We start from the raw sequence: 15,832 nt of genomic DNA, 5'->3' as shown, positions 1-15,832 counted from the left end.
TCTAAAAAAAACTTGTCAATACTTTGCCCCTTGATAACCAGCGCAAAAAAGTGTTACATGATCGGCGCCCATATCATTGCATAGTGCAGAAAATACACGAGAGTTCAAGGGCCTTGCTTTAAAACCTGTTATGGCTAGACGTTCCGCTAGCGGAACCCCTCGACAACATCCGGTGGAATGGCAGAGCGCCAAATTCAAATTAAATTACTATAAATATTAAACTTTTATGAAATCACACAATCACACATCACACATGCAAGTGGAAGCAATAGGAACTGCAAGCAAGTGCCACAGAAATCTAGATCCCCATAGAAAACCCATTGAAAAGAGTGACCTCAATTTTTTACCAATTATATGCATATCCTAGCTTCTGGGCCTGAGTAGCAAGCAGTTTACTTTGGGCACGCTTTTCATCCGGACGTGAAAATACCGCCCCCTTTCCCAAACAGGTTAACAAAGTTTTCACTGTGGTGTCCAAAACTTCTTTCAAGCTGTCAGGCATTCCCTTGGCAGCAAGAGCCTCTCGGTGGATGCTGCAGTGTACCCAAGTGGCATCGGGAGAAACTGCTTGCACGTGTGTTACCACTCCACTATGTCACAATGTCATGGCTTTTGCACCATCAGTACAGATACCAACACATCTTGACCACCAAAGTCCATTTGATGTCACGAGCTGTCCAGTACTTTAAAAATATCCTCTCCTGTTGTCCGGGTTTCCAGTGGTTTGCAGAAGAGGATGTCTTCCTTAATTAACCCCCCATAAATGTAATGGACATATGCCAGGAGCTGTGCCAGGACCGCCACGTCCGTTGACTCATCCAGCTGTAATGCATAGAATTCACTGGCTTGTATGCGAAGCAGTAATTGTTTCAAAACATCTCCTGCCATGTCACTGATGCGTTGTGAAACAGTGTTGTTTGATGAAGGCATTGTCTGTATAGTTTTTTGGGGCCTTTTCCCCCAGCATTGTCCCAGCCATATCCGCGGCAGCAGGAAGAATGAAGTCCTCCACAATAGTATGGGGCTTGCCTGTCCTAGCCACTCAGTAGCACACCATATAAGACGCTTCTAGTCCCCTTATTATTAATGGTATCTGTTGCTTTTATGCATGTCTTATGTCGTGGAAATTCAGTACTGAGAGAGACTAGGTAATTTCTTCAAACAATCATCTTTATTTAATATTGATTAATTATTTCAATAATGAACCGTCAGCCCAACAGTCTTGACTGGCTGAGAGCCTTCTCTTTACAGACTGCACAGTTTATATAGCTAATAACCAGCATGCTTGGTTCCACCCCTCCCATGTTCATCTCCTGGTTATCTGCCTCTGGTGTTATTTTTAACCCCACCTTGTCTTAGTTTCCCAGATCCCAGGATAATTAGGAATACTAAGGCCTTTGTTCTGCTTCTCCAAGCTATCTCTGTCCCGGCTAAACATATCTATGGAATGCAGGCTTAATCAGACCGGAGACATATGTCTCACATGCACAACTAATCATAGAATGGAATGTAGCTGTTGGTTTTTATCACTGAGATATCAATCAATTGTCAGCTCTAGCTATCACTAGTAAAACCATACACCCAGATTAGCTGCAGGGTGCTAGAGTGGAGACCATAAAATACAGCATTAGCAGGACAGAAATATCTTACAGTTTGTTATGTAAATAATTGTTACATATCCAACAAAAAGATTTACATTTTATTTAACCAGGTAGGCAAGTTGAGAACAAGTTCTCATTTACAATTGCGACCTGTCCAAGATAAAGCAAAGCAGTTCAACACATACAACAACACAGAGTTACACATGGAGTAAAACAAACATACAGTCAATAATACAGTAGAAAAACAAGTCTATATACAATGTGAGCAAATGAGGTGAGATAAGGGAGGTAAAGGCAACAAAAGGCCATGGTGGCGAAGTAAATACAATATAATATGTAAAACACTGGAATGGTAGATTTGCAGTGGAAGAATGTGCAAAGTAGAAATAGAAATAATGGGGTGCAAAGGAGCAAAATAAATAAATAAATACAGTAGGGGAAGAGGTAGTTGTTTTGGCAAAATTATAGATGGGCTATGTACAGGTGCAGTAATCTGTGAGCTGCTCTGACAGCTGGTGCTTAAAGCCAGTGAGGGAGATAAGTGTTTCCAGTTTCAGAGATTTTTGTAGTTCGTTCCAGTCATTGGCAGCAGAGAACTGGAAGGAGAGGCGGCCAAAGGAGGATTTGGCTTTGGGGGTGACCAGAGAGATATACCTGCTGGAGCGTGTGCTACAGGTGGGTGCTGCTATGGTGACCAGTGAGCTGAGATAAGGGGGGACTTTACCTAGCAGGGTCTTGTAGATGACCTGGAGCCAGTGGGTTTGGCGACGAGTATGAAGCGAGGGTCAGCCAACGAGAGCGTACAGGTCGCAGTGGTGGGTAGTATATGGGGCTTTGGTGACAAAACAGATGGCACTGTGATAGACTGCATCCAATTTATTGAGTAGGGTATTGGAGGCTATTTTGTAAATGACATCGCCGAAGTCGAGGATCGGTAGGATGGTCAGTTTTACGAGGGTATGTTTGGCAGCATGAGTGAAGGATGCTTTGTTGCGAAATAGGAAGCCAATTCTAGATTTAACTTTGGATTGGAGATGTTTGATGTGAGTCTGGAATGAGAGTTTACAGTCTAACCAGACACCTAGTTATTTGTAGTTGTCCACATATTCTAAGTCATAACCGTCCAGAGTAGTGATGCTGGACGGGCGGGCAGGTGCAGGCAGCGATCGGTTGAAGAGCATGCATTTAGTTTTACTTGTATTTAAGAGCAGTTGGAGGCCACGGAAGGAGAGTTGTATGGCATTAAAGCCATACACATACACAGTTAACAGTGTCCAAAGAAGGGCCAGAAGTATACAGAATGGTGTCGTCTGCGTAGAGGTGGATCAGAGACTCACCAGCAGCAAGAGCGACATTATTGATGTATACAGAGAAGAGAGTCGGCCCAAGAATTGAACCCTGTGGCACCCCCATAGAGACTGCCAGAGGCCCGGACAACAGGCCCTCCGATTTGACACACTGAACTCTATCAGAGAAGTAGTTGGTGAACCAGTCGAGGCAATCATTTGAGATACCAAGGCTATCACCATGAGGATGTGGTGATTGACAGAGTCGAAAGCCTTGGCCAGGTCAATGAATACGGCTGCACAGTATTGTTTCTTATCGATGGCGGTTAAGATATCGTTTAGGACCTTGAGCGTGGCTGAGTTGCACCCATGACCAGCTCTGAAACCAGATTGCATAGCTGAGAAGGTGCAGTGGGATTCGAAATGGTCGGTGATCTGTTTGTTGACTTGGCTTTCGAAGACCTTAGAAAGGCAGGGTAGGATAGATATAGGTCTGTAGCAGTTTGTGTCAAGAGTGTCCCCCCTTTGAAGAGGGGGATGACCGGAGCTGCTTTCCAATCTTTGGTGAATCTCAGACCACACGAAAGAGAGGTTGAACAGGCTAGTAATAAGGGTTGCAACAATTTCGGCAGATAATTTTAGAAAGGGTCCAGATTGTCTAGCCCGGCTGATTTGTAGGGGTACAGATTTTGCAGCTCTTTCAGAACATCAGCTATCTGGATTTGGGTGAAGGAGAAGTGGGGGAGGCTTGGGCGAGTTGCTGTGTGGGGTGCAGTGCTGTTGACCGGGGTAGGGGTAGCCAGGTGGAAAGCATGGCCAGCCGTAGAAAAATGCGTATTGAAATTCTCAATTATAGTGGATTTATCGGTGGTGACAGTTTCCTATCCTCAGTGCAGTGGGCAGCTGGAAGGAGGTGTTCTCATTCTCCATGGACTTTACAGTGTCCCAGAACTTTTTTGAGTTTGTGTTGGAGGAAGCAAATTTCTGCTTGAAAAAGCTAGCCTTGGCTTTTCTAACTGCCTGAAAAGTTGCATATCACGGGGGCTGTTCGATGCTAATGCAGAATGCCACAGGATGTTTTTGTGTTGGTTAAGGGCAGTCAGGTCTGGAGAGAACCAAGGGCTATATCTGTTCCTGGTTCTAAATTTCTTGAATGGGGCATGCTTATTTAAGATGGTGATGAAGGCATTTCAAAAAAATAACCAGGCATCCTCTACTGACGGGATGAGGTCAATATCCTTCCAGGATACCCCGGCCAGGTCGATTAGAAAGGCTGCTCGCTGAAGTGTTTAAGGGAGCGTTTGACAGTGATGAGGGGAGGTGGTTTGACCGCTGACCCATTACGGATGCAGGCAATGAGGCAGTGATCGCTGAGATCTTGGTTGAAAACAGCAGAGGTGTATTTAGAGGGCAAGTTGGTTAGGATGATATCTATGAGGGTGCCCGTGTTTTTACGGCTTTGGGGTGGTACCTGGTAGGTTCATTGATCATTTGTGTGAGATTGAGGGCATCAAGCTTAGATTCTAGGATGGCTGGGGTGTTAGGCATGTCCCAGTTTTGGTCACCTAGCAGCACGAGCTCTGAAGATAGATGGGGGGCAATCAGTTCACATATGGTGTCCAGAGCACAGCTGGGGGCAGAGGGTGGTCTATAGCAGGCGGCAACGGTGAGAGACTTGTTTTTAGAGAGGTGGATTTTTAAAAGTAGAAGTTCAAATGGTTTGGGTACAGACCTGGATAGTAGGACAGAACTCTGCAGGCTATCTCTGCAGTAGATTGCAACACCGCCCCCTTTTGCCGTTCTATCCTGTCTGAAAATATTGTAGTTAGGGTTGGAGATTTCAGAGTTTTTGGTGGTCTTCCTAAGCCAGGATTCAGACATGGCTAGGACATCCACGGCTCAGACAAATAACGTGAATACATAATTTTTCCCTCCTTTTTGAAGAATCTAAGCTTCTTCTAGAAAAATCTAAGGGTACAAGCATCACATAATTATTGTTAAGCATATATGTAAACAAACAAAGTACATATTTCTTGTGCCTGACATTTCATCCATGGTAAACAACCTTTATTTTGGTTGCTGAGTTTTAGACCTAAACACAGTCAATCTGGAACAGAAAATGAAACATAAAAAATAAAATCACACACAAGCTTCATTACAGCGAATAGGACAGTCTTCACACTGGCACCATAGACAAAGGTAGGGGTCAGCATGAAAATGTCCACCCCATTTAGAATGAACCCTTCCTACACCAGTGATAGACACCCCTCTCTGGGCACTTTGTACACTCAATAGCAACATGAGCTCCACATCTGGGGCCTGATGCTCAGAATTGGGGTCCTCATCAGGGATGTAGTCAGGAATAGTGAATAGGTCAGGGAAATCATTCAGTTTCCAAATCTTAATTATAACCCAATTAATTATCCAACCAAAATTGAGAATGACATTGCTCAGAGATTCACATTGGTTCTATCACTCAAAATTAAAACCCTCAATTTAACATATATCAACACTGGCAGAATGTGCATCCATATTAACCATACTATATATTAATCTCATAATTATAGTATTAAGTTCCTCATCAGGGTTATAATTACAGATCAGTATCTCAATGCATTCTTAGCCTAAATCTCTATAAATTTAGCAGTGTAGACCTCCCCAATCAACCTGATACCCCAAATCAATTACGGGCACAGTTGACCAACCCCCTCCTTTTTCAGGAACTCAATCTTCAGGCATTTCTTAAGTTTTCTTCTTCAGATAGCTTTACAGTTCAAAGTGGATGGCCCATGACAATGTCCCAATTTCAATGTCTCACCTGAACCCCACCACAACACCTATTATGTCTGGTCCATTTGCTAACCAGTGTACCAGCAATATGAGAGAAGTTTTGGAACGGATCTCTCTCCCTGCTCACTCCATGTGGACTTTTTTTGCGCTCCTGAGAGAAAAGGCAGTTGATGACTTCAACTGGACGCTGTACACCGGTTGCTGGTTCAGACTCAGGTCTCTCGATGGAAGTGGTGCAGGACAGGACCGTAGTGAACGCCATTTCTTCAGCCGGTTAGAGGGGGTTTTGAGGTCCACACCATTTGGTCAAATTCTCCCTGCTTATGCATCAAGACACCATCAGTAGTAACCTCGAGAGAGACGACAGATCAGAACAACAGTTCAGTTCATTTCTGATTCAGGAAATCCAGACAAGCGTTCAAGAAATCCAAATAAATGATCTACTGTATGACAAATTATTACTACTACCGTTATTCTTAATGCAAATCCCTAAAACACATGTCAAATAAAAATAATAACATCACATTCTGTTGAAACAATGTTTCAAATTAGCTTATACTCCCCAAATCACACTGTCAACCTCCTCGCAGAGTCATAGGATCAGGAAATGATCCCGATCATCCAGCAGACCCAATCTGGTGAGTTTATCAAAGCAAAACAGAACAAACAACGCAACAATACACTCCTTCATACATCACTCAAGGTGTGTAAACTTCAATCCAAAACCTAAAAAAAAGTGTAGTTCCCCCATTTTGACACATAACTCACCATAGTGACTAATGTGTAAAAACAACAACACTGCAAATCAAATTCTAATTACTACCCTTAATTACAAACAAAAAACATTTGTACCCATATCTTCATAGTAAAAATAGACTAGAGACAGGTCTAGCCTTCTCGTTGTCCTATTAGTTATAAAACTTCTCCGTAATTATCAGTATTATAAATTACTTTCAAATCGGTATTAAATATGATCTTTAAATCATCATCCAATGTCTCTTGGCATTCCAGTGTGTGTGTGTGTGTGTGTGTGTGTGTGTGTGTGTGTGTGTGTGTGTGTGTGTGTGTGTGTGTGTGTGTGTGTGTGTGTGTGTGTGTGTGTGTGTGTGAGTGTGTGAGAGAGAGAGAGAGAGAGAGAGAGAGAACCATATGGCAAAACAAACGAAAATGGCCAGGTCTTATTTTATTTGGTAACTCCTCTTTACCATCGAATCCAGATACCTTTGTACCTATAAAACTGCAGAATTTCACTAACCCCTCTCCCAAGACCATAGCCTCAGGAAACATTTCATAGAGATAGAAAATGACTACCCCAATTCTCCTGGAAGAGAACATGTTAAATCATTTTAGCATTCACTATACTAATATCATAATCAGCAACCAAAAGGTTTTAACTACAAACAAAACATGATAATAATAATAAGCCCACTGTACTCCCTCGAATCATTAATCATTTGTTTTAATGTACCCCAACGTTTATGTGTGCTTAATTTAGCATGTGCTACCCTTAGACACAGCAACATGTTCACTCCCATTCACTGACTGGTCTCTCTTTTCCATAAGCATGTAAAATTATCCTGGTATCGTTTCTAGACCAATGTCCAACGACATATGTAATAGATGTTTCTCCTTAGATGTTTCCTGTTAACTCTCTAAATGTAATACTTTTTTCTGTCACAAATGTAGTCAATGTCTCAGCGTAAGGAATCAGTGATCCTTTCCAGTAATCTAATCATTTCAACCTGTTGCATTAATTTAGTAAAAATATAAACCTGTTGTTTAACAAACGTAGAAACCTTCAAAAAGTTGGTGCTGTTTTATCAGCTTAATATGCAATACTTATTTTATTCTACTTTAATTACTGGACACTGTTCCACGTAATGGAAACAGATTATAATTTTAGAATACATTAGCTTCCTGCTCACATTCACTGGTGTTACTTAACTATAAAACCAAGCAACAATAATCAGAAACTGTCAATGAATGTTTCTCATACCTCTACTTAAAATGCCCCACTGCCTGCTTGCTTTCAACCACAGCTAATCTTTTTTACAATCTCAAAGCTCAATCCCTCTACTCATCCTTTAACCTTGTATTGAAACCTCAGCTTTTCAAATTACTAAAATATTGCATCATTAGAGTGCTATCAACAACAAAAAGACACTAATAACATATTACCATTCACATACTGTTAAAACCCATTAAGTTGACATCCTTATGCGTGGTATCCTCCTTATCAATGTCTTCGTCACTGTCACCCATCATAAGGTTTAGAAAATAAATGAAACCAAATCATGCTTATTCTCTCCTTACTAGAATACAATGTTTACATGTGGTATACCCTAACAATATTACTCTATATTTTTAACACTAACCTCTGCTTCACACTCATTAAACATCTGTTATTTTAAGATAAACTTGTTACGCCCAAATGTATAAAATACTTCAGCCAATTCTTAACGAAAAAACACATTTAGGTGGGCACAATACTACAGCCATGTACTACCCACAACTTCGAGTATAGCCTAGTTTTATCATGCAATAATTAATACCCATGTTTAATGACCAATTATGATCATGGTCACAGCTCTATCACAATGACCTATCCGCTATTATTAGAATGAATTAGATTTAGTAACTGTCTCTTCTGATCAGGCTACAGGTAATAAAACAAACACTTGCGGTTGTTGACAAGCATATATTCAATTCATATCTATATTATTCATATTTGATTCAGTTATTTAAATACGACTCCATTCTCAATATGTTATTCCAGCAGAGCATTTAGGCCACAAAGCGTTTTAACCTCGAAATCGCCTCGCTATTTATGTTGAATATATAAGCCTTTCTATTGGAACTAAGCAAGCTGTTAAAACGTTCCGTTTGCATCTTAAAACAAACACTGACTGCTATATATAAGAACAAATATGGCAATAGTTTTAAATTATAGTCAAAACAAACATAACATCTTCTGTTCACATACAGGCAATAACAAATTCGCTACATATTGTATCAACACAGAACCCCCAAAACTACACGCTCACCGGCGTGAAACAAAGGTTGACTGTTCGTAACATCACTCGTGCTCTCGCCCATATATACTGGCAATTTTAATATGGTACGTAATATCCACTGTCATTGATTCTCTTCTTTTTTTTCCTTCTTTTTTTTTACCCCTTTTTTCTCCCTAATTTCGTGGTATCCAATTGGTAGTAGTTACAGTCTTGTCTCATCGCTGCAACTCCCGTACAGACTCGGGAGAGGCGAAGGTCGAGAGCCATGCGTCCTCCGAAACACAACCCAACCTAGCCCCACTTCTTCTTGACACAATGCAAATCCAACCCGGAAGCCAGCTGCACCAATGTGTCGGAGGAAACACCGTACACCTGGTGACCTGGTCAGCGTGCACTGCGCCCAGCCCGCCACAGGAGTCGCTAGTGCGCGATGAGACAAGGATATCCCTGCCGGCCAAACCCTCCCTAACCCGGACGACGCTGGGCCAATTGTGCGCCGCCCCATGGGCCTCCCGGTTGCGGCCGGCTGCGACAGAGCCTGGGCTCGAACCCAGAATCTCTGGTGGCACAGCCTTAGACCACTGCGCCACCCGGGTGGCCTGTCCTTGATTCTCACAAGGATTATTCAACCCCAAAATCTGCTAAGGAGCAGGGTTGATCCAGGCTCTCTGATTCATAAAATATACTACTTTTCTTGCCTCACACCCAAGCTAACTGGCTCAAGTTGGCTAGACGCTACTTCCAGACACAAACAAGAGAATACATCTTCACTCTCCATTCTACTCACATAGCAGAGCTGGTTAGGCTTTTTTATTCAAAACATTGGTGACTAACTGTGCTGCTGGCAATAATTCAAATTCTGTTATTTCCCTAACGTTTACTGACACCGGCCATATTCAACCGGCGTTGAGCATTGGTAAATTCATCAGTTATTCTGCACTCTGGTACATTCAAATCCAAACTTACCAAGTACCCTCTTTAACAATGTCCATTGAGAACACATTTAGCTAAGCTAAGAATGACGGGAATAGTCGTCACAAACGCTGGGTAGTTGAATAGCATATAGTTAATATACTAGCTCGATGCAATGATATACTATGCAGTTCATAAAGATAGCACAAGCAACACATTTGTCATTCTTAGTTAAAACAAAGAATTTATATCTTAAGACCAATAAGCATATTACATACTCAAATGACTTCACAATAGTACGGTTAGAGTGATTACACTGATAGAACACTAACATCAATACACTGGTGTGTTGATCTAATGATTCTTCTTTTATATCATTGTGCCAAGTCACAATTACATCCCTGAATTTTCAATTTAGATTCGTATTTTCTTTTCATTTTTGAGCTGAATTGGTAGAATTCTCATGCGCTTCTATTAGTGTCTTTGTGGCTTTGCTATAGTGTACCTCAATTAATTTATTTCCGCTCCTCTCGGTTTTAATATATGCCAATCTTTTTCTGAGACTATCTCCCAGATCCTGTAGACAGTCACTACTCGAGTCGTCTTAATTCTCGCTCAAAAAACTCCTGTGGCTTATTTTTCAAAGTGGCATGTTTTGTTTCTAAATGTCAGCGCAAGAGTGAAGGTATCATCGAGTTGTGAGATAGTACCTTTGCACATGTAACACACTTTCCACCACTTTCCATCAATTTCTATAACAGACCCTCATGCCAAATTGAGTCAAAAGCTTTTTTTAAATCAACAAAGCATGAGAAGACTTTGCCTTTGTTTTGGTTTGTTTGTTTGGCAATTAGGGTGTCTGTCGTATGGTAATTTGGTAAAAAGCCAAATTGAAATGTGCTCAGTACATTGTTTTCACTGCGGAAATGTACGATTCTGCTGTTGACGCGTATCCCACGGTAGTTATTGGGGTCAAATTTGTCTCCACTTTTTTGGATTGGGTGGTTAGTCCTTGGTTCCAAATATTGGGGAAGATGCCAGAGCTAAGGATGATGTTGAAGTATAGACAATTGGAATTTGTGGTCTGTATATTTGATCATTTCCTTGAGGATACCATCAACACCACAGGCCTTTTTGGGTTGAAGGGTTTGTATTTTCTCCTGCAGCACATTCGATGTAATTGGAGAATCCAGTGTGTTCTGGTAGTCTTTAATAGTTGATTCTAAGATTTGTATTTGATCATGTATATGTTTTTGCTGTTTGTTCTTTGTTATAGTGCCAAAAAGATTGGAGAAGTGGTTTACCCATACATTTTTGTTTTGTTGTTTGTTTAGTTTTTTCCAATTTTCACAGAGGTGGTTAGAGTCTATGGATTCTTCAATTACATTGATCTGAGTTCTGACATGCTGTTCCTTCTTTTTCCGTAGTGTATTTCTATATTGTTTTAGTGATTCACCATAGTGAAGGTGTAGCGGGTCTTATATGCACCACAGGAGAACCAAGAAATGAAGAGCGACACCACAGCTGTCTTTTAGGCTTTTATGTTGATCTGCAATAGTATTGTGAAAAGACAGGACAGGAACACATCAGTTGCACCATCTGACAAGTTGTTCTACACAGGAGCGTGAAGAAAGGTAAAACACACATCCTGTCTCACATCCCCAATACATTGCTAGGTGCTTTCAGTGTTGACAGTACCAAAATACAACAACTCATGTACAAAAACAATGCAACACAAACTAGTTACAACGTGAAATCGCCTCTGTCCCATTCAGACCGTAGAGGACCAAACTACATCTCCCATAATGCAACGCCAGCACCAGTCGGCAGCTCAGCTAACCATCTGCATCACAGAAAGGCATGCTAGCTAGCAACAGCAGCACTTTTAGCACTCTAAACTATATTAATATCAACAATAAACTCTGAAAGTTACATGTTTCAATAGTCTCACACTCCCTTATAACAATATCTACAGCATTAACCTTGGGATGTTTTATTTATTTCACGTTATGGACTTCTATAAAGGAGTAATCTGCAACACATACCTTTCTGTGTTTTCTCGGACTGAGGAGAACGGGAGCTACGGGTAGTACCAGGGTGTTAGTAGGTGACGCAAGCACCCAGATGAAATAAAATACATTTAATGAAACAAAACCCGAAGATGTTAACATCATTCAGCTACTGCAGCTGCCTACTTAACATCAACAGGCAGCACCAGTAGTGCAACAATTAAAAATAGACGCCAAAAGTAAAGTTCCTGGCATCATAGCGATCTGACTCCCCCGCTTCTGTCTGAACTTGGAATATTCCTGTTCGCGGGCTTTGGCCACTGACCCTCAACCTGGTTGTTCTGTTCTGCGTTGTGTACTATTCTAATAATTTGAAGTTTGATGGAATAACCATTTTAACTCTACTACAAACTCTACTACAAAAACTCTGGTTTTCTGGGTTTCTATGTTTTTGGTTGGATAGGTTTCTCAATTTCTTTCTTAGTTTTTTTTTATTTTTTTTATTTTTTTAACCCCTTTTCTCCCCTATTTTCGTGGTATCCAATCGCTAGTAATTACTATCTTGTCTCATCGCTACAACTCCCGTACGGGCTCGGGAGAGACGAAGGTCGAAAGCCACGCGTCCTCCGAAGCACAACCCAACCAAGCCGCACTGCTTCTTAACACAGCGCGCCTCCAACCCGGAAGCCAGCCGCACCAATGTGTCGGAGGAAACACCGTGCACCTGGCCCCCTTGGTTAGCGCGCACTGCGCCCGGCCCGCCACAGGAGTCGCTGGAGCGCGATGATTCCTACAGGTTCCTGCTCTTTAAACCAAAGGCAGATGACCTCAGGCCTAAATGGGGTATGGGCATGGTTGACTTGTGGGGGTGTTGATTTGTTGGGGTGGTGGTGTGGATGTGGCTGGTGGTGCTGTAGTCTGGATGTTGGTCCTCTCGGAGTGGGTCCTCTATGTGTAGGTCCGGGAGGGGGGGTCCCGCAGGTCTGGGAGAGTGTCTCACTGGTCTGGGCAGGGTGTCTGTTAATCTGTTGCTCCTGTGTGAGGTGTTGGGGCTGCTTTTGAGGGCGATGTCTTTTAGGGTCTGGGTGAAGGTGGGTACTGCTGCCTTGTATAGGTGGATCTGGTCGTAAAGACTGTTCAAGTCCAGGGTGGAGTGGTGGGCCAGGTATACATTTGGTGTTTAGGCACAGTCACAGGAAATACTTGCGTTTACCCGCTGTATGGTAGCAGGGTGAAAGTATTATCGTGGTAGCAGGGTGGAGATAACCACTTGTGCGTTGGGGAAAGTAGAAGAAGCTTTTTCAATCACTCCCTTGAGTGCTGTGGCCACCCTTTCCTGCTGTGTTCTCAGGTCGTTTGTGCCTGTGTGTATTATTATGTGGCTGGGTGACCCTAGTTGGTCCTTAGACAGAAGGTCTAGGGCGCGCTGGGTGTTTGGACATCAGAGTTTAGACACTCTATATTTCCCGTTTCAGTCCATAAGGAGTACAATCTGTGGCTTGTGTATGTTCTCAGTGGGTGTGGGGAGTTTGTCAGGAGGACTATCAGAATGGCTGAAAGGGGGGGGGGGGCTCAGAGGGGGTGGGATCCCCTGGGCTCGGGGTTCTTCATTTGCCTGTCCTGCTGGGATGTCCAGGCTATGGTCAGGGTCTGGGGTGGACTGTTCTGCTGTGGTGTTCAAGACTTTGGTCAGGGTCTGGGGTGGACTGTTCTGCTGTGGTGTTCAAGACTTTGGTCAGGGTCTGGGGTGGACTGTTCTGGTGGCTTTTCTGAGGGGGTGACCAGCTCTCTAATGGGTTGTTCTCTGTCACACGCCATCCCCCTCACCCTCTCCTCCAGCACTCTGATCCTCTCCTCTAGTGCTGTGTTCTGCTCCTGCTCTTTCTCCTGTTGATGTGGTCTCACCACAGTCCAGAGTGCAGATGTCTCTCTCCACCTCCAGCTCTCCGGGTCGGGTTGAGGGGGTATTGTTGAGCTGGACTATTTTTTGTGCTGACTGGAGTGTGTTCACCTGCTGTTCCAGCTCCACCTGCCTTACCTCTGGGGGAATGTGTCCTTCATTTCAATGAGGTAGTATTTTGTGCTGGGAGGTTGACTTTCTGCTTGGGGTTGTTCGTCTGTGGGGTTGTATAATGAAGATGTCTGGTCTGACACACTCGGGGTGGGGGTATCTTTCTCAAGAGAGAGCTTATCCTGCTGAGGTATCTCTTTGATTATGTGAAAGTCCAGCTGAAACTGTTTGTGGTTGCCCTGTACCATTATTGTCCCAGACTTGTCTCTCTCTCACATCTCTCTGTCTCTCTCTCTCTCTCTCTCCCCCACCCCTATGTCCCCCCCCCCCACCTCTCTGTCTCTATCTCTTTGCCCCACCTCTCTGTTTCTCTCTCTCTCCCCACCTCTCTGTGTGTCTCTCTCTCCACCCCACCTCTCTCTCTCTTTCTCTCTCTGTCTCTCTAGGTGTGAGTGTCATGGCCATGCTGATCAGTGTGACACCAGTGTGACTCCCTACCGCTGTGCTTGTCTGCCAGAGAGCCATACAGAGGGACACAACGTGAGTCATGCACACACACACACACACACACACACACACACACACACACACACACACACACACACACACACACACACACACACACACACACACACACACATACTCCCCCATACCCCCCTCCTTGTCCCTCTCTCTCTCTGTAAAGAGTTTTGTTGTGTTTGACACAGAGGGAGTTGGAGCCTCTGTCTCAGCTTTCCTCTGTCTGAAGATCACCTCACAAACACACACACCACAGGTGCAGGGAGACAGGCAGCCTTCTGTACTGTCCTAACCTCACAGATCTATGTAACACACAAACACAGCTCTACCTAACACACAAACACAGGTACAGGGAGACAGACAGCCTTCTGTACTGTCCTAACCTCACAGATCTACCTAACACACACCACAGGTGCAGGGAGACAGATAGCCTTCTGTATTGTCCTAACCTCACAGATCTACCTAACACACACCACAAGTGCAGGGAGACAGATAGCCTTCTGTACTGTCCTAACCTCACAGATCTACCTAACACACACCACAGGTGCAGGGAGACAGATAGCCTTCTGTACTGTCCTAACCTCACAGATCTACCTAATACACACCACAAGTGCAGGGAGACAGATAGCCTTCTGTATTGTCCTAACCTCACAGATCTACCTAACACACACCACAGGTGCAGGGAGACAGATAGCCTTCTGTACTGTCCTAACCTCACAGATCTACGTAACACACACCACAGGTGCAGGGAGACAGATAGCCTTCTGTACTGTCCTAACCTCACAGATCTACCTAACACACACCACAGGTGCAGGGAGACAGATAGCCTTCTGTATTGTCCTAACCTCACAGATCTACCTAACACACACCACAAGTGCAGGGAGACAGATAGCCTTCTGTACTGTCCTAACCTCACAGATCTACCTAACACACACCACAAGTGCAGGTAGACAGATAGCCTTCTGTACTGTCCTAACCTCACAGATCTACGTAACACACACCACAGGTGCAGGGAGACAGATAGCCTTCTGTACTGTCCTAACCTCACAGATCTACGTAACACACACCACAGGTGCAGGGAGACAGATAGCCTTCTGTATTGTCCTAACCTCACAGATCTACCTAACACACACCACAAGTGCAGGGAGACAGATAGCCTTCTGTATTGTCCTAACCTCACAGATCTACCTAACACACACCACAGGTGCAGGGAGACAGATAGCCTTCTGTACTGTCCTAACCTCACAGATCTACCTAACACACACCACAGGTGCAGGGAGACAGATAGCCTTCTGTACTGTCCTAACCTCACAGATCTACGTAACACACACCACAGGTGCAGGGAGACAGATAGCCTTCTGTACTGTCCTAACCTCACAGATCTACCTAACACACACCACAGGTGCAGGGAGACAGATAGCCTTCTGTACTGTCCTAACCTCACAGATCTACGTAACACACACCACAGGTGCAGGGAGACAGATAGCCTTCTGTACTGTCCTAACCTCACAGATCTACCTAACACACACCACAGGTGCAGGGAGACAGATAGCCTTCTGTACTGTCCTAACCTCACAGATCTACCTAACACACACCACAGGTGCAGGGAGACAGATAGCCTTCTGTACTGTCCTAACCTCACAGATCTACGTAACACACACCACAGGTGCAGGGAGACAGATAGCCTTCT

General features: G+C 43.6%; 1 protein-coding gene across 1 annotated transcript in view; it reads left to right on the top strand.

Annotated features, from left to right (window-relative positions):
* The window catches only part of LOC120059784 (usherin-like), a 201,418-nt gene that overhangs the window by 91,602 nt on the left and 93,984 nt on the right, over positions 1-15,832 (top strand). Inside the window, exon 10 of the mRNA XM_039008832.1 lies at positions 14,070-14,163. Coding sequence (XP_038864760.1) covers positions 14,070-14,163 — 94 coding nt within the window. The remainder of the gene's footprint in view (positions 1-14,069; positions 14,164-15,832) is intronic.

Source organism: Salvelinus namaycush, chromosome 15 (genome assembly GCF_016432855.1).
Source record: "Salvelinus namaycush isolate Seneca chromosome 15, SaNama_1.0, whole genome shotgun sequence".
Lineage (NCBI taxonomy): Eukaryota > Metazoa > Chordata > Actinopteri > Salmoniformes > Salmonidae > Salvelinus > Salvelinus namaycush.
This window is presented reverse-complemented; position numbering and strand designations above follow the sequence as displayed.